At 39.3% G+C, this 21038-nt stretch overlaps 1 protein-coding gene across 1 annotated transcript in view; it reads right to left on the minus strand.

The window, feature by feature from the left end:
• raver2 (ribonucleoprotein, PTB-binding 2) overlaps positions 1-21038 on the minus strand; it is a 122063-nt gene that overhangs the window by 83503 nt on the left and 17522 nt on the right. Inside the window, exon 2 of the mRNA XM_085138658.1 lies at positions 15005-15071. Within this exon, the coding sequence (XP_084994784.1) occupies positions 15005-15071 (67 nt within the window). The remainder of the gene's footprint in view (positions 1-15004; positions 15072-21038) is intronic.

Here is a 21038-nt window from a genome sequence, read left to right on the forward strand (position 1 = left end):
CAACCAAAGTCACCCCAACGTTCATCCTTTTCATCGGGTTAGTGTTCGTTTTCTCTCACTGCACTGTTTGAAACTACTACAGTTCAGTCGCCCTTACCAGCAGCCACCAGTGGTGGCAAAATAACTGACTTCTCCCCAGATTAAAAAACAAAAAATGACAGTACAAACAAACAGGAAATTGAAGAGCTGGAACCTGAGGATAATAGCTGTGCTCAGTCAGGTTACAGACATTTTACAGACATCATTCACAGTTTTCTACATTTTTCCATTGTAGAAACTGTGAAAGACCATGTTATGTCATAATGTTAAATTGTTTAAATTCTAGTCTTGCATCTGTCCAAAGTAGTACTATCTGACACTAGAGAGACAGCTGAAGAATGGTGAAGGAGGCCAAGGAGATACTTGTGTACAAGAGACGAGCTGTGAGATGAGCCTCCTCACATACAGCAACAGTAAACAGGGTGAGGTGAACATAGCGTGTTACTTGAGTCTGGCAGGTGTTTTCAGCAAAGGTTTGAGAAAATGAGACCAAATGAAGTCAAAGCTGCACTCCACAACGTCAGTATGGGAATATTTTTGGATTAAGCCACATAAAGAGATCCCATTAGCACCAACGAGCCAGTGCTGGCTGTGGCAGTACAAGTAACTCTGTGTACCTCTGTGCCAAAAGTCTAATATTCATTTGCATGTAATTCTCGTTAATGGAGCCACAAGTCCACTTTGTTTATTTATTTTTTAGGTGTGTGGCACCAGTTTATATACTTCTGACAACAGACTGAGCCTAAAAATAATAATAATGATAATAACAACAATAACAATAATAATAATGACATCACTGCTTTCTCACATTTGTCCTGGATATATTTGGGCTGCACTGCTGTCAGTCTTCTTCTAATGTGATAAAGGAAAAAGGCAGAGACCATTAACGGTGATGAGACTTGGCAATTGAAAGAGAACCATGAACATCAACATCATCATCGTGGTCTCCTTGATAGGTGTCAGGTTTTTTTTAAACAAGCTAAAGTGTGTGTGCGTGTGTGTGTGCGTGTGTGGGTGCGCGTGGAAGAGCTTTATTAACTCATCAACTTTCTACAGCACACTTGGTCCTAATGAAAGTCTAAAGAATTTTAAGTAATTGACACCCAAAACGAAAAAAGTACACAGACAGTAAGAGGTAAAAGGTGCAGTAACACAGTGAGTGCACTGGTGTGTGTGTGTGTGTGTGTGTAGGTGTGTGTGTGTGTGTACGTACTTGGGCTCAGTGTGATCAAAGATAACAGTCCAATCACATTTGCGTGGCCTGTGCCAATTTGCATTTAGTGATTCACGAGGAGACAGATGGACAGATGATGACAGCAAGGGAAGAAAAAAGAAAGAGGAGGAGGAGGAAGAGGAGGAGGAAGGTACAGAGTAGAGGGAGTGAGCCAGAGAGAAAAGAAGGGAGAGTGGTGACAAGCTGCTGTCCAGGGAAGCAATTAGATGGACTCTGCTACTGTCACTTAGGAGGATGGAGAACAAATAAAAAAGTGAAAAATAGAAAAAGAGCCGTGTTGAATCTTATAAGGTTTCGGTTAGCTCGTCTTGTGTAATCCTGTGAGAACAAGACCAGAGATGCACCGAAACAGGCAATGGCTAAGGTTCAAACCACATGCAGTAGCTGTAACGTCAACAGTCCAACTCCCATCTGGATGACCTCTGTTACACACACACACACACACACACACACACACACACACACACACACACACACACACACACACACACACACACACACACACACACACACACACACACACACACACACACACACACCATCCATGCTTTCTGTCACTACACTAAGAATAAAGGCAAAAAGCCAAGAAATGATCTTACCAAGGTGCATACTTTGCTCTGTCCAAGAGCCAAACGCTCAGCTCCAATTACTAATACCCTAATATGAATAATTAATCTCAATGTGTGGTAAAGCAGAAGCAGTCACATGAAAAGGCCTCCTCACAACACCAGTCACGTATAATCTTCTTCAACCCAGTCATTATAAAGTAAATGATGGATGATGACAGCCGACTTGCATAACCCTGTCGAAATACGTTTATTAAGTTTGAAGTTATAATTTCATTACACCGATTTTAGAAAAGGTGGATCAACAGTTATGCTCACAATATCATTCTAGAGATGATTTGGCAAGCAAATATTGTAATTCATGCCACATTATTTCTGCACAGCCTATTTAAATGGCTGCACCCATTTACATGTTTAGTTTGCTTTTTGTTGGTCTCGATAAGATTCAAAACACAAATGTAGGAACATTATACCAGATGATCATCAGTTTAGGCAATTTTCTATGATTAGGATTGGGCACTGCTTAGATCTAACTTCTATTCAGTCAGCCAACCTCAAGTTCTTATCAAATCCTGAGTCCAAGAAAGAAAATGGCAAAGTGATGAAGCAAAAGACCTTAAATAAACGCACAAGTTCACTTGTAACTTTTCCATAATGCTCTTCCCTTATATTTACTGCAGGAAGAAACGGTAAAAACGGCGTTTTATAAGGAAAACGCTCGAAAGCCTGTGAGCAAGAACAACACCAAAAAAACCCCACCCTTTCCTATTCGTCAAAAAAAGTACCATGTCGACCAATCAAAAAATTATATGGCAACAGTTGTTTAGGAAGGGGGAAGTTTTAGAGTGACGGCGGTGTTTTGAGATGTTTAGCGCAAATCCTGTGTAGTTAGTGTGTAGTGTAGTCAATAGTTTTGTTGTGCGTGTCAGAGCAATGAGGCGACTGCTGAATGTTACAGGTGTTACAGGAGTGATACATCTCCTGTTGTCAGGCCTGCAGGTATCAGGCTGTTGTTCTCCTTTATCTCATAGTGGACAGAAATTATTTTTTGGAGTGGCACAAATAATTTGTGTGGCATCAGATTTGATGCGGAACAGCTGACTGTTCTGTAAATAGTTTGAAAGACCACAGACCCATACTCATAATACAAGTCAGAGCTTTATTAAAAAAATAGAAAGAAAGAAAGTTTTGTTTTCAAAATTGGAGTTCAAGTTATTTTTACTTCCAATAGTGTTAACATACTGGACAGGTCGTGAACAAGATTTTTTAAATTTTCATTGTAAGTGGGCTAAAGCAGCTAATTAAAAGTAGTCTAACATAAATGTAAATGCTGTACTTTGATTATTTTTAATAAGCCATGTAACTTGGATGGATTCGATGCTGGCGTCACCACAGTGCACATGTCTGCTGTTGCTCACAGTGGTCCAAGGGGCCGCTCAGGGAGTTTGTGTGTTCGCTCAGACACATGACAAATTAGAGGGAACATTTCTTACCATTGAGAAAATTTGTTGAAAATTAAAAAGTTAACCCTTTCAAGATACACTTATGTTGTTGAAGGATGGGGTAAAACTCATGTTATCAAAAATGGCATCGATACCATTCTTACAATTCTTCCACAAACTTCCAACACTTTAAATAAAAAGAAAAAAATCTAAATATCTTTGAAACTGCTGCTGCATTTACTGAGCCTAAGCCTGAGGCAGTTATCGTTAAGCTCAATGTTCCTGCTTCCAAACTAAATGCACCCTTCTAGACATCTGAAGCAACTAACAGCCAAGCTAATCAACTTTCCATTCAGCAACACCATTACCAAACCACACAAACCACCAGCAACATAAGTCAGAGATATTAATCTCTTGGAGGAAGGGAGACAAATAAAAGGGAAGAGAACAGATTATGGATGTAAACACTGACAAAAAAAGGACAATGAAAAGCTTGCTGAGCGTTTTAATGGCAGCGACATCGAAAAAAGAGCAATGACTGCTGCTACTGCTGCAGGACAAGTTACTGAGTACATCCCTTGGCCTATGCATTTTGGTATTTCAACTGTCACACATGCATACTGTCAGAGCAGCAATAGGCCAATGAGCTTTTTGCCAGCATGTGCTGTCTTCATCAGTGCAACAACGAGGACAAAAGCCTCCACTGAAAGACAGGGATTCCCTGGATAACCCTCACTATTGTTTTCCAACAGCCCTGGTTCCGCAGCGCTGCCGCATCAGTACACATACCTCAGGATCGGCGGCATCACGTGAAAGCTACGGGCTTACTCTGGATGGTGTGTTGGATGGACGGATTGATGCCTTCAGATTTCTAACAGGCTGTTTAAAGCCTCACCCCATTTGTCAATGGGTGCGTATGTAAATGTGTACAGACCTGCCTCTCTGCCATTTTCACTCTCTGGCTGAAGTTTCACATCAGAGCTGAGTTAAGTTTTAGCAGCAGAGACCTGAAACCAAACCAAAACAAGCCTCAAAGCGTTTTCCATATTTAGTGAAAAAAAAGTTATGGCCAAAAGTCTTCCTGACCTGAAATTGTAATTATATCTGGAACCATAATAATTGTCCCTCTCTCGACGGATATTGAGAAGCTTTTTTTCCCATCCAGTCTGTGTGATCTCAAATTAATTGTCAATATAAATAATAAACAGTGTATTAACAGCAATGACACAAATCATTTCTTTAGGCCTTAGAAATGCACGTGTAGATGCAGTTAATCAAAGACTGACTCAAAAAAGATGACAATTAAAGGTCGCCGGGCCACAAATCTGCGTGGAATTTGCTCACACTGTTTTGTTCGAGCAACGGAGCAATGCATTCAAATTAAGCAGGCACAGTGGATAGGCCAATTTAGCGATAAACACATCATCATTTATCGAGAAAGCCTCTGGCAACAGGTGAGCCGTGGCATTCGGGACGCGAAACCCACCATTTAAATTAAACACCAAATGAGCTGCAGTTCGAATGTGCCAAATTTGCAGCCAGCTCATAATCTGCTTTGATGAGATTTTATGACGCGCTGGCGATCCCACCAGATAGTAATGTAGGCATCGAGGCTGATAATAATGGAGGCTTAACTTTTAAAATGCAGACCATGGGCCAGCTAACAAGCTGCCGGTAAAGTGCCTCCAATTTGCTAATGGTGAGGAGAGGCTGTAAGGAAAGAAAGTAAGAGAAAGAGGGGCAGATGGAGAGGCTGAAGGCAGCGAGATGTGGGAAAGCAACAAAGATCAAAGGATGTGAGAGGATTAGAGACTTTTTTAATGGAATATCTCCACTGTAATAAGTAGGAAAATAAGGAGAGCACGAGAGGAAGGGCAGGGAGTAAGTAACGATGTTACAGGTACCCTCCTTATTTTATGTGTGTTGGGAGGGTGGGTGTTTGGGGGGGGATCATTAGCCAAGGAGCTGAAGCAACAACAAAACCACAAATGGAGACACCGAGATACATACACACACACATACTTAAACACACACGTTAACACAGATTTGTGTACTGCAGGACACGCTGACATAAACACTCTCATCAGTATGGCCTAATAAGTCCAACAGCGGAGGCTGGCTCAGTGAACTGATATGGTCATGAGGTACAGATGCATGCCAAAGTTGTTCCAAGCAGCACTTTTCAATTACAACAGAGGTCAGGGGAGGAGCTAACAGAGGCTAACACACCAGCAGTAACAAAAACACCTCAGAGAATCATAAAGCTGAGGACCACTGGTTTGTAAAGGCAATCTCTGTTGTTATACCATAAGAAATGAAACTGAAACAAAGGCTGGGAAATATGTCTATTTAGGAGATCTAAAGATAGATTAACTCTTTGTGGATCTATCTTTATGTAATCTACAGTGCACGCCCATTAAAGGTGCGTATGTCCTATCCAATGCTTAACAAATTTGCTTGACCGCCACCCAATGTAAGGGTCCACCTACAACTTACCTAAATTAATAATATTAGTCATTTAAAAAAATCAAATCAACAATGTTTTTAATAGAAATATAATTACTGCTATACATGAACTTTCAAATGTACTATTTTAACAAAAAAGAAAGAAGTTACAGTTGCAGTTATTTACCTGCACTGATAAACAGAAAAATTAGTTTTAGTGGTTAAATGTTATCAATATTCTTGATATATTTATGACTCAAATTTGGATATAAAAACAAATAGTTTGAAATGGGTTTTTTAACAGACTTGTAAAATATTTGTATTTTCTTGTTTTTATGACAGGTAGTCTAGCACCTGTGTGTTTTGTTACATAATAGAAACGATAGCAAGTCCGCACAAGCTTTTCCAAATAAAGATGATTTTGATTCTGTGGACCACGTGGGTAGGAGTGATGTAAATTTCTTCAACAAACGGTGAGTGTGAAAGCTGCACGCCTGCCAACTGCACGCACACACACACCCACACACACCAGCAGAGACTTTACATTAAAATCAACGAACTGCCCATGTGCCCACAAGGCGGATTTCAATTTTCATTGAAGTATATCATAGGAATGACAAGCCTTGAAAACTACCAGCTAAATACCAAACAAATACACTTAATGTGTGTTGGGATAGATTTGTGTGTGGTTTTCCTTTTTTAAAACTTTCTTTTAGTGCCTAAAATGTTTGCACAGTGTTGTACATTAATTGGGTCACTTCGGGTACACATACCGTATCTAAAACCGAATCTCTGCGTCTTCTAAAATGACGCAAGGATTGGCTCTCTAGAACAAACAAAGCACACACATATAAAATCAACAGGCTCTCACACTCCCCAGAGACCATCCTGGTAGTGAAGATTATTTGAGTCCTGTGCACGCTTGATAGTGTATTTGAGCCTGCATATTTGATACACTCACCTCAGGGAATAAGTCTGTATTTCACACCAATTATTGAAATTCCTACACAGCCATTTTCTGTTCTCCCAGGGACATACATGTTTTTTTTTTTCCTTTACTTTCTTGACAGCTGTGTCTGAGCCTTATAGGTCTTTTACATACCAAAATTGATGTCTGGAAATAGAAATGACTACAGACAAGGGATGACCTGGAGGACAAACGTCTATGCAACATGTTCTTTGTAGAGAGGTCTGAATGTGGCTGTAACCTTGGTGAGTGAGTCATCTCTGCTTCCCAGTTCCTGGATAGCGACTGTTTTGCTTTTGCTTGTGGTTTTTGCTCATTGTTTTGCACAAATGAGGTTTTGTCATTTAATAACACAGTAACTTTGTGTATTTGAGAGGACCATTGTGAAAGAGAAATGTTTTGCCACACTGGGAAAGACATTGTTTAATTAAGATTCATTTATGTGGTGACGCAGACCTTTACAAAAGAAAAAACGAGGTTAACAAAGGAAAGCACAGTTTCCTTTGTTTGATTAATATTTCATGCCGTATTTATTAAAGAGCCAAGGGTGATGACATCAACAGCAGAAACATTCATGAAACCAATATAAAGCCCGTTTCCTATTTTAGGCTAATTTGAGTGATAACTGCTGTGTTCAGTATTAAAGTAATAAAATTTGCATTAGGGCTCAATATTTTCTCTGTTAAAAATATTCAAACAAATCTCTTTGATCAAAGTAAATTCTTCAGGAGGTCCAGTTCAAACTTGATAAAAGGCATCACACAAGGACCACCCTCCTCGTCCCTCAAGATAGATGAACAGATTACTTAGCCTGGCTGGTCTTGACTCAGGACCAGCAGGAGCCAAGACGGATTATAGCGTGCACCTTCAATTCAATTCAGTTTTATTTATATAGCACCAAATCTCAACAACCGTCGCCTCAAGGCGCTTTACATTGTAAGGTAGACCCTACAATAATACATACAGAGAAAAACCCAACAATCATGTGACCCCCTATGAGCAAGCACTTTGGCGACAGTGGGAAGGAAAAACACCCTTTTAACAGGAAGAAACCTCCGGCAGAACCAGGCTCAGGGAGGGGCGGGGCCATCTGCTGCGACCTGTTGGGGTGAGGTCCATCACCCCCTCACCTTCAGTCCATCTCCAAAGTACAGCACTACACTTATCTAAAAATATTTATTTTAAAATCATTATTTCAGTAATTTCAGTTGGAAAGTAAGCACATTATTTCTGTCTATATTCTTTTAACTACTGTACATGTCATTCTTAGTACCCTTTAACTATATATATATAGTTATTTTTTTGTTTTTTTGTTTTTTTTTTGGCAAGACAAAAATAATAAAATACTGTACTAGCAAGGACGCTGCCACAATGATTCACCCACAGGAGCCCTTCATGTGTACACAGTGGACTCTCATAAGATGTCAATTGTTTTTTCAATTTTGTGTTTTTTTCATTATTTTAATGGTTTTCTATCTTAAATAGAGAGTGAACACAGGTCACTGACTAATTTCCTCAAAGTCTACAACATTACATAGAGAATACTGAGTCTATTACCACTTACATGTCTCCTCACCCAAAGTCAGCTTGTAAAATCCAGTTCCAAGAACCCTATTTTATATTTGCAATCACATAACACATTTACATTTTTAACATGAAAATACAACTGAATATAAGATCCATCTATCCAGTTCCTTACTCAGCTTCTCAAATCAGGATTGTAGCATGGCTGGAGTCACGTGTCAAAAGGCAAGAGGCAGGGTAGGCCCTGGACTGGTCACCAGTCCACGCCGATTACCAGTCATGACTCACCTGTCAGTGGAGCCAGAATCTAGGAAAAGGTCACCAACATGTAGCCACACATCTGAAAGCATATTGATTTGCTCTCCTGATATTTAGACTGTACTAATGATATTTTAACCTTTGCCTTTGATTAAAATGCTATTAACAACTTATACCAAGTACATAATAAGTTGTTAATAGCATTTAAAACCCTCAACATCAAAATCGTTTGACCAACGATAGGAGGATTCGGGCTGTCGGAAAATGAGGGCTGCACTTGAGCTCTACAAGTTTCATTCCCATAAAGAGACAGTAAAGAGACACGCGCACACATGCAGAGGCCTTATGAGAGGCATGAAAGTAAAAATCATCAAGAGTGAGTATCTTTGCTATACTTTCAGCTGCAGTTACATTTTTGGTTTCTACAGATCCAAACTGCTGATGAGTTTACAATCCTCTCTCAACTCAAAGCTGATGAAATTTTTTTAAATGGCATATTTAAACAATGGAAAGTATACACTACCGCGTGTCACTAACAGTGCGGAGGATTCGGAACTTGAACCTTAACTTTGTGACATTTCCTCCCTTTCACCTTGACATCATCAACCACTGCAGCACAGAAAAAAAGAAAGAAAAGAGGAGCAAAATCTTGTTATTCTTTCTAAGCTGTGAGATTGGAGAGAGCGTAGGTGAAAGAGAGACACAGGGAAGGGAGCAAAAGAGAGAGAGAGAGAGAGGAATGAGAGGGTGAGTCAGACTGTAAACACTCGGTTGGTGTGATGTTATCCAGCTGCCATGAAAACTGATCCAAATGGCTGGCAAGTCTGAGCAACCAAAACACAAAAACAGATACACGCAAGACCAACATTACTCTCACTATAAAACACAGCAGTACATTTGTTACGACACACACTAAACATATGCAGACATGTAAACAGTGCGTCACCGCAAAAGCATGCGCACACCAGCACAAAACTACAGCAGCTAAATGGTCGTGTGCGTTCAGCTTAAGTGACAAGGCGACAAGCCAGGGAGTTACATGGATCACAGAAAAATATTCAGTCCTTCAGCACACACACACACACACACACACACACACACACACCGGGTAAATCCTACAGTGGCTTGAAATCAATCCTCCACACCTCTAACTGAACACGCACGGACACACTAACACCAGCTCAGGAAGCATTTTCTAGTCTGTCTGCTGAGGCTGCAGTCCACCTACAACAACCCCATTTGTACTTATTTCAATAAGATTACAGAGTTAATGGGCAGAATAACAAGGTTTAAGCTGTGGAGGCTTGTCTACTACAACATGAAACACAAAGACACACCAACAGCCAGGCTCAGCAGGACTCAGGGAATGAAAAAGAAAACATTTAAAAGAGATTAATTGGCTTCATGACTAACAGTTGTTAGGCCTAATGTCCAAGTTATAATCTGAGAACAGCCCCAGTTCCATAAAATCTTGGGTCATTGTGCAAAAATGTAAATAAAAACAGAATGCAACGATTTGCAGACCTCATTAACTTATATTTTATTTACAACAGAAAACACAAAGCATATCAAATGTTTAAATTGAGACATCTGACTATTTCATGACTCATTTTTAATATCACGGCAGTATACGGCACGTGTCAAAAAGATTTGAACAAGGGCAACAAAAGGTTGGAAAAGTAAATAGTACTAAAAGGAAACAGCTGGAAGAACATTTTGCAACTAATTAGGTAAAGTGACAACAGTTCAGTAACATGTAAAGAGCATCTTAGAGAGGTAGACTGGCTGGGCTTCATCTTAAATTAGCATCTACAAATCATGGAAAAATCTCCAAATAATGTTCTGCAAAAGGAGAAATCTTTGTGTACGCTGAATTAAAAACAGACATGCTTCTGTCATGTAGGTTAAAGCAGATCATTCACAGAATGAGCCATATGTGAACATGATTCAGAAACGTCACCAAAATGGGCCAAACCTCATTTAAAGTGGAAAACTGTTCTGTGGACATGAATCCAAATGGAAAATGGAAAATTAACAACCCATCATCTGAACTAAAGAGGAGAGAGACCGTCCAGCCTGTTATCAGCGCTCAGTTCAAAAGCCTGCATCTCTGATGGTCAGTAAGTGGATACCTTCCTAAGGGAGCGCCAGCTTGCACATGTGGAAAGGGACCATAAGTGCTAAACAGTACATGCACGATTCATATTTCAGCAAGAAAATGCTAAACTGCATACGGCATCTATTACAACAGCACGGCTTCGTAGTTAACGAGTCCGGGTGCCTCTTCAAAAAACAAAGCATAAATGCTCAATGACATAAATATGACAACACAGAATAGCTTAAGAAGATAAAACCTACACGAAAGAGAGCACATTTAAACAGAAATAAAAATGAAACCGCTCATGAATGTGAATGTTAATATACAGCCGATAGGTCACACTACAAACCTTCTTCCACTAACAAACTTACGCTACCATTTTTGTGTTTCACTGAACAGACAACCCCATAGTGGGACGTCCACTAAAGATCCCTGGTACATAGAAAACAACCGGCTGGAAAAATTCAGGCAGTGTCAGAAATGTAAAGATTGAACTTTCAAGGTGACGGCTGCTCTGACCCACATCACAAATGGACCTATCCAAATATGATGTACAAGAACATCAGTGACATAGTAGCTCAGACTCCTTTGGCCAATGAGCTAAAAATGACATGTGATATACTATTAGGTGCTTATGTGCCATTTTTTCTTTAAAGTTTAGGGAGAAAAGGCTCAAATTTGAAAAACATTAGAAGCAGCAATGGAAATACAGTGAGCCTCTGTTCTCACATACTAATATCTAAATGTATCACAATGTGAATTTCACCATACGTTCACTCAGTCACTACAGAAATCTCGCTTCTCTGACGAATTTAAAAAAGCAAACCACACTTTTTTGACCAGCTTCAAGCTAAAACAAAGCTAACGCAGGAAAAATAATGTCTTGAGAAAAACTCCTTGCTACTGCCACCTGCCACACCTTTTCTGCGTTCCATTGAGTGCTTAATAAAAAATGATGACAATATTACCTGGGAAAAGATGTTGAGGAAAAAACAAAGCTTGCAACCTTACTTTCACCTGAGGCCCTCAGCAGAGCTCTGTGAGGCTGCGTGTTAATGCTCCTGAAAACATTCTCCTTCTTAATTCAATCAGCTAATGCAATATTGATACAACGAAAAGTTCCCACATTATGTTGTGAAATTACTGCAGTAAGCTCTTGAAATAAAACTGAGTGGTGCTTCACTGAAGGAGAAAGAGACGGAGAAGAGAAAAAGGAGGAAGGGTGAAAGTGTTGGGTTAATGGAAAACACAGACCATGAGAATGGCAGGCGGCAGTCTGACAGAAGGAACGGCAGAGAGAGAGAAAGAAAGAAAATGGACATGGTTGCCACTGGTAACATCACTGTGTTTTTTAAAGAAAACTTAAACTTTACCTAAAACAGCCTCTGATGCTTAATTCTTATTCCACTCCTCCCACCTCATCAGTGCCTAACACTACCGCAGCGGCCTAATTAGTACAGTGCAGTGGCCGCTGGTCCGATGAGAGCCTGTGTTTCATCAGGCTCTCATTTGCTCTGAAACACCATTAACCTTTTGGACAGGCTGGTGCTTTGATATCTCAGCTGTTTACAGCTCTGCTCGACTTTCCAAAAGTGTTTTGTTTCAGGTGCTTGGCTGACTGCTGCGACTAAATATAGCCACTATGGAAGATTTCCCTGGAAAGGGACACACTCTAAGGGCAGAGGGTCGTCTGCGTGTGTGCGTGTGTGTGTATGTGTGTGTGTGGGTGTGTGTGTGTGTGTGTGTATTTGAAGGTCCTCTCATATTTCTTATGATTAAGACTTATGAGGACTTAATGTACTTAGAATTTGGGGAGGATGTGGAAAATTGTCATTACAAGAGGCTCAGCTTTAAAACAGCAGGAGGAATTTGAATTGTGATAGAAACTGCTAATATATACAAGAAATATATAATAATTTGGTTAAGTTAGACATGTAGTGGTTGAGGTTTAATCAGTTAATACTTGGTAAAATAACAGTTTTGAACATAAAAACTCCAAATCATTAACTGAATGATAGTAATAGCAACTAATCTATGGACAATACCCAAGGTTGTTTTAAAGTTTAACTAACACACACACACACACACACACGTAAACCTGTGAAACAGAACTAGTTAGTTCAATTGCTGAAATCAGACATCCATGAATTTTCTTGACTGCAGGGAGGGTTGGTGCCTATCACAGCTCTCACTGGGGTACACCCTGGACAGGTTGCCAGACCTATCACAGGGCTGACACAGAGAGACACAATCACTGATGCTCCCACTCACACCTATGGCCAGTTTAGAATCACAGATCAATCTAACAAGCATTTGTTTGAAGTGTAGGAAGAAGCAGAAACTACCTGGAGAGAATCCATGCAAGGCACAAGGAGAATGTGCAAACTCCACGGCTCATATGGAAAAGGCTTTCCAGGCAAACGATTGTTTAACAATCAATAGTCAGGGAATAACTCAAAGTACAACTAAACAGGGCTGCTGCATTGACGTCGTCCTATCATGATGCTATAAATACTGTAATGTACAATCTAGTTGTGGGATACAGATGGCGAGCGCTGTAGACTTCGCATGTAGGTTATCAGCGGATATCAGTGAACTTTTTGTGACAGTTCCAAGGACCGTGAATAAAGCCAGACACTAGGGATGGCATTCAAGAAAGCCCAGGTTCTTTGGCACAAAACCAAAGGACTAATGTTTTCTAAGAAATAAAAAGAAGCCTGATGGGTACTGAGAAGACACTGGGAGCACACTGAGACCAAGATACACTTGTCCAGGATTTTTGGCATAAATTTGGTCAGGACTACTACAGTGAAAAACAGTCACAATAGTGAGGCACAGAGGTAGGTTTGCAATGACATGGGCTGCTTGAGTGCAAAAGGTGTTTGGTAGATGACATTTATAGATGGCGGCGTGAATGTCTGTGGATATACCAAAATACTATCTGACAAGATGGTTTCCAGTCTCCACAATTCTGGCAGAAGAAGAATGCTCCAGCAAGATAACGATCCAAAACACACTGACACAGTCAGAGAAGACTGAAGGTAAGAACTCTGACCTGGAAAAATATCTCGCCTGGCTTGAATCCAATCAAACACCTTTGAGGTATTTTTAAGTGAAACCAAGAGCAACACACACCCAAGATCTCTGAAAAGTAGCAACATCTCTCCAGAAAAAGAATACTGACTCAGTCAACAGAATAAAGGACATGTGAGATGTTGAAACAAATTATTCAAATCTTATTGACAGATGAAATGAGATCATGTCATTTTTTAAAAGTATATCTAAACTATAAATTTTTCATTTTACACAAGAATACACACTCTAGAAATGAACTTGCAAGCATTAAAGTTACACTGTGACAGGTGATACAAGTTTCAAAATTTGATATTTTGGTGATAATGCACTGGGGTGTACTCACATCTGTTGTATATTCTAACTATAAATACAAATTACCCATGACAGATATGGGATAGCTGTGTGTTTAGGGTACATGTACATTTACACGAACATTTACAATTTCAGCCACAGGACAATTTCGTCACCCATTAAATCCTGAAATAGCAGTTAAGGGACAGGTTAGAGTTAAGCATTGAGTTGGGGTGGTTATTATTAAGGGATAACTAAGGCTACGTTCACACTGCAGGTCTTAATGCTCAATTCTGATTTTTTGATCAAATATGATTTTTTTTGTCTGCTTGTTCACACTACAAATAAAATACGACAGCAAACGCGCTCTAGTGTGTTAAAGCGGCCCGCATGCGCAAAAGAAGATGTCACACACAACGCGCTCTGTTTGGACCCAGAGCAAACAATATTGTTTGACTGATGGCCCTTAATATAAAGACTTCGAACTTTACGTTTCCCAATTTTTGCTTTAAGTTATTTTGTTATTTGCATAATAATGTAGATAACCTAATAATTATCCTTATTGCTGTTTTAGAGGAGCGGTGCTTCAAAGGATAGTTGCAGATTTCTGTCAGAATCTGCAGATTATACAGTACAAATAAAATGTTCACGTTTGTCTTCCCAACAGTTTCACTGACATCTACACTGGATGGCCAGGAAGCGTTCGCAATGTCTTCTCCGGCGCTTCTCTGGCGCTGATAATTGGCGTCTGCCTTGTGTCAGTGACGTAAAAGATGGATTTAATGCGACATGACTGTTCACACAGCAGTCGCTTTCTAAAACATCGGATATGTATCGGATTCAGTACCACATACGAAAATGACCCAGATCGGATTTGAAAATATCGGATTTGTGCCGTTCACACTGTCATACCATGATCAGATATGGGTCGCATAGGGTCAAAAAAATCGGATTTGATGCACTTTAGCCTGCAGTGTGAACGTAGCCTAAGGTGGTTAGGATCTTCAATAGCACAAGTACACAAGTGTGACTTTGTGTGTATGTCAGGTTAGAGTTGAGTTTTACCTGTTCCTTTGTTGCGGTCCACAAAGCAGTACTTCAGTTCATATTCTTTCAGAATTTCATGGACTTCCTATAAAAAAAAAACAAGGGACAATTTGGTCAAACAGAATGGTAGAAGTTATTAATGTAAAAAGAATAGAGAAAAAAAAACTACAAAACTCTTGATTATACAATAATCAAGGTAGTATCAGTAAACCACAATGATCTTAAAAAGCTGTTTTGGAAAAATATCAGAATAAATACAAACACAATGAAAGACTTAAGCAGTGAATATACAAGGGAAAAAAGGTTCTATCTTAAATGGAAAAGTAACCTATTACATTCCAATACACAAACTGTGAGAGAGACCTTTGCATTATTAGCATGTGACAGATGCTCATTATCGTTCTCTACTGTAGTCTAGTAACAGCTATTGACTCAGAATTGTAAGCCAAAATCCATTGACAAGCTAAGAATAAATAAAAAAGATGATTTTATTCTTATAGATGCTAAAAAACATCTAATAGAAGATTTAATTTATGTAAGTTGAAAACTTTTTGATGTAGCTGCTTAGTGTTTATGCACTGAATTACATTAGCCAGCAAAGCTAATTAACCTCCAGTGAGCTAACATTAGCAAATGCTAATTAGCACTAGCATTGGCTTAGCAGCTAAACAAAGGTAAATTTTGTCATATATAATTGTATAGTCTAATGTCATAATTGATACGGGGCTCAATGTTAACACAAGTTAGTTTTACCAACAACTGAAATAAACTGAAACCCCAATAAAAAAAATCTCCTTTACTCCACAGATGAAGATTTATTCTTTGCATAAGCAGAAGTAAAGCTTTTTTCATTAAATGTTGTGCTTTCTGGTGAAATTGAAAGAATGGACACTGCACAAGAAAGCAAAAGCAAAGCTTTGAACAACGTTTTGGGGATAATGGTACAAAACAACTAAAAATAACGCAAATTTTCAAAATAACTAATAACTAATAAGAGCTCAGACAGCACTTACACCCTTTAAAAAACCCTGATAATGTCAGCATGATTACTTGAAACTCCATTTTCAATCACTTGAACAAACTTCTCTGCAAAAATGTCTTTGATGGGAAGTTTCCATATTTGCACTGATTTGTTTTTTTTAAACAGATAATTGTTGTTTTTTGTGTTGTTCAAATGAATAACACCAATACTGTGCTTCACATTCTTCCATCTCGCATAGCTAAGGACTGTTTTGATGTAATTGGACCTAGTATCCCATTTCTTATGAACTTTTCCTTGCTCTCAGGCTGTGTTCCTTTGGCTTTTAAGCATGCTGTAGTCCACCTGATTCTTAAAAAAAAGAAACTCTGACTGTTATGACCTTTCAAACTACAGACCGATCTCTAAGCTTTCGTTCTTGTCCAAGATCCTGGAGAGACTAGTTCTCTCCCACCTCCAGGCGTACTTGGACACGAACAATATTGCTGAGAAATTTCAATCTGCTTTTAAGCCATTGCATAGCACTGAAACAGTGTTGGTTAGAGTTCTTAATGATATTCTTGTAATCACTGCTACTGGACGCTCTATGGTCCTAGTTTTACTGGACCTCTCTTTGGCCTTTGGTATGGTGGACCATAACATTTTATTACTAAGACTTGAGCACACTGCGGGTATTAGAGGCACTGCCCTCGACTGGTTTAAATCATATCTCGCTGATAGATCCTTCTCAGTTAACTTAGGCACCTTCTCCTCTTCCTCCGCTCCGGTCTGTTGTGGTGTGCCTCAAGGATCAGTTTTAGGCCCTATTCTCTTCTCATTGTATTTGCTCCCTCTAGGCGCAATCTTTGAAAAATACAATATCGGCTTCCACTGTTACGCTGATGACATACAGATCTATTTTGAACTCACTGACGACCTTGCTGTGTCCCTGCACTACTTTCAAGAATGCATGCGGGAGGTCCAAGAATAGTTCCTGAGTAATTCTCTTGTTTTGAATGAGAAGAAGACTGAGATTGTGGTGTTCAACAGTAAAATCCCTCATGCCTAACTCTGTGCTGCCCTGGGGTCCTTCGCTAGCTCTTCCTGTGACTATGTCAGTAACTTGGGTGTACTGCTGGATAGTTCGCTCAAACTCGATAATAGAGATGTGCGGATCGATCCTGAAATATCGATTCCTCCGATACCAATCATTTATGTTCTAGAATAGATTATCACATTAAAATATCGATATTTTAGTAATTTAGGGTAAATTTGTAGTTTATCTTTAACAGGAACACAGTGGAAAGAAACTATAACATTCGGATTGTCTACATTCAAAGGAACTACTTCCTCTTCTGCCTTTCATAGTCATGTGCGAAATACGGCTGTATAAATGTCTCGCAGCCCCTTGGCGTGCACACTCACAACAATGGCTGAGCGTCATGTGCGGACTTATTTTACCTCCAGAAACAGCTGAGACGTGGTTTGCGATACATGTGGCAAAAAAGTGCTCCAAGAGTGAGGTGTTGTGGCCATTATACATACATTTTACAGGGTTTATTTATCGGATAAAATATGTTAAATGTCACCGTTATTATTGGCCGGCCCGGAAACAGCGGAGGTGTCCAAATTCAGAGGAACCCTCCCAAGGGATTAATAAAGTTAAATTTAATCTAATCTAATAACTTTAATCTCAGCCAAACTGATTTACTCACGAACAAATAAAACACTGAAAAAGCCAAACAATAACATTTTTAAGTTATCAAAGTGACTTATATATCATGTTTAACCCGAGGAGCAAAAGACCGCGGGGGTTTGAAGACAATGTGTCGGTCGGCTCCGATATTTGAAGTTTACACAGCTACATTCTCACCTGAAAATATGTTAAAAGTTTTTTTGTGACCCAGAAAGAGAAATAAGAGTAATATTAAAACTAAGTCGCTGCTGCCATTGTTGGAAACTGGAATTGGCTGGGCCGCGCTATGAATTCTGCAATATGGTTTTTCAATTTTGTTGTCCAGGTGGAAAATCGGGAGAAATTCCGGAGAATGGTGGCTCCGGGAGATTTTCGGGAGGGGCACTGAAATTTGGGATTCTCCTGGAAAAATCGGGAGAACATCACTAACCTTGCAACACCTCAGAGTAAATCATATCACAGAATATGACGAGCGTATGTTGAGGCAAACTGACGAAGAGGAGAAGAAGGACAGGTGCTGCTAGGGCGAGACAGACATCTCTCACGGAGTCCTTTAGTGCTGCAGGCCGGCAAGGTGTTCAAATAGCGCAGAACTTCAGGTTTTTTTTTAAATTTCTATATGATGAACTCTGCATTATTAAGTGATAAGAACAAGTAATCTGATGTCCTGTAATCATCATGACGCTATAATTTGAGATACAATAAATAAAATAAGTTTTTGTACAAAGTATCGGTATCGGATCAGTATCGTCGATACCACCCTGAATATTACTTGGTATCGATCGGAAAGAAAATCAGTGGTATTGCACATCACTACTCGATAAGCAAGTGTCTGCTGTACTGAGATCTAGCTTCCACCAACTGCGCATTATCTCTAAGGCTAGGCATTATGTTCCGCATGAGGACCTGGAGAAGCTTATTCACGACTAAAAACCCACTTATTCAATCTTGCCTTTCTCTCTAGTTAATATTTCTTTTATGATTTTATATTATGCACTTTTATGCTCATTTAATTTCTTCTTTGCTCTGTACCTGTTGCTTTCCTATGTATCAGTGACAGCTACCTGCTTGCATACCTAGTACTTGCTTTGGTCCTATTTCTATTATCTTCCTTCTATTCTCTGTTACTTGTTAAGCGCCTTGGAATACCCTTGGTTTTTAAGTGTGCTTTATAAATAAAGTTTATTATTATTATTTTTGGGAGTGTATTCTTAAAAAAGAAATGATTCTATCTGGTGTTGGGCTAATACAAAGATCAGCACCGTATCCAACTACACCAGGGACACAAACTAATACTAAAGTACAAAAGCAGATTCCACTCTCCAGCAAAATGTGTTATTTGTCTTTTTAGTGCTAGGAAGTAATAAAGGTAAGTAAATGAGAAAAAAAAGATCATAACACAATACGTTACAGCCTCTGCTGTCCACGGCTGACTCTGTTAGCCTTCCTGATAGAGTTTACTGATTTTTTCTTTTAAAAATATGCAACAAGCACCCTTGTGGATTTAGTCACTATCATACCTGTCCAAGAGCAGCAATACAGCAACACCGAGGCACTACATAAACGTGGAGGTATTCTCTCCCTCTACTTTTTATGTTCCCACCCAGTTTTATTCAAACGCATAGTCAACAATACAAGCTGGTTTTTAGAAGGGCTTGAGCATGAGCAACAACACAAAAGTGGCAACAGTCTTTCATGAATTGATAAGCATTTGTAAGGACACAGCAGCTCTTTATTGTCTGCTAATGCTGCCTATACGCCGTGCTCTCCTTTCCTGTCATTTAATGCTGGTTAGTTTTTGTGCTTCCATTGAAAGACAGAAAACAAAGAAATCACCTTTGCATAATTATAACACTGGAGCTCTCTTCAATACAATACTCGCACAAGAGCGAATGTAGCTTTGGCATTTGTGGGAGGTCAGGTGGACAGACACTTCATAGAAAACATTTCCACTTTCATTTATCGCATCAATGTTCAGTCAAACAACGACGGAGGTGATTAGGCTTTCTAACGTGTACAGTCTTTTTTCTTTCTACCCTTCTAACAGCCCACTCGTGCACACAGAACAGCCATGTTTTATATCAGCGAAGGCCGTGCAAGGCAGCCCACACAGAGGGTCAGCTCACTCACCCTTAAAATCAGTGCAGAGCGAGCTATAATCACAGAGAGGGGGGGGGGGGGAAGAGCCAAAGAGAGATATAAAAATATATATACAAAGAGGTATTTTGCTTTGGATTTTTGGTGATTCATCTGTCTTGCTTCAGACAGAAGTGGTTTCAGGGTATTGGCAGCATTATTCTGAAAGTACACTGAAGGGTAAAAAAATCTACCTGAAATTAAACAATTATTCAAATTAAACTTGTTTGATTATTTCAGTTTGTACTGTGAAATTAAAAATTATCATTTTCTTAAGCATATTAAGAGAGTTTGCTTCATTAGAATTGACAAAAATAAAATTGTATTTTAGAAAATGCAGTGGAAAAATACACATCGGCAAATTTTGTCAGCTGTCAGGAAATGAAGACTGCATCATGCTTTCAAGGGAATCAATTATAGTCATAAACGAGCTGGTAAACAAAGATTTCTTTTGTTTTTTCTTGCATTACAATGCCAACACACAAGCATATCATTACAACACCGGTTACAAGCAATTAAATAACAAGATAAACATGGAATTCAACAGGAAAGCCACCTAAATATGTCATCATTTCAACAAATGATTCCCAAAGCTCTACTTCTTTGTCCTTTGTTTAAGTGCTTGCATGTTTCTATTCACTTAAAGCTCTGTCTCACAATTGTTGCTTTTCTTCTGCTCTTTTTGGTCTTTGTCTGGCATTAATGGCGTGTTTCTGACAAAAGAGCAGAGCTCTTCTTTTAAGAGGAACATCAACTTGAAGCTAGAAATCCCCCTGTGTATGTGATGAAGAAAAATGACAAGTAACAAAAACACGGGCCTTTTCACAGGATGCGGAGGCAAAGAAAGTGTAAAAGTTATTCATTAGTAGTTACTGCTCTGGACAGCATACGGTCAGACACTGCAGTGCACTTTGTGACACTGAGACATGGCTAAATTACACCACTCAGTGACCATCTTTCTCCAAAGCCATTTTATTGCATGGCCCTCTGCTATTCTGTACTTAAATTGAGCTGAAAGTTTGTTTCTCACAGCACTGGCACATCACAAGACATTTAAAGACTATTTTTAGGAGCACAAACAATCCAGCCTCCCGTCTTAGCCGTACAATTTACCAGTTGAGCACACCAGGCTGCTCCTTTTTTTATTTTATGAAATTCCAGTTTGTTTCACCCCATTTCCTTTTACATTCCATGTTTTAATGATCTCTACTTCCAATCATGCTGTTCAATAATGTTGCTCTTTATTTCATTGAGAGTCCCAC

The sequence above is a fragment of the Neolamprologus multifasciatus genome, chromosome 17, assembly GCF_963576455.1.
Source record: "Neolamprologus multifasciatus chromosome 17, fNeoMul1.2, whole genome shotgun sequence".
NCBI lineage: Eukaryota > Metazoa > Chordata > Actinopteri > Cichliformes > Cichlidae > Neolamprologus > Neolamprologus multifasciatus.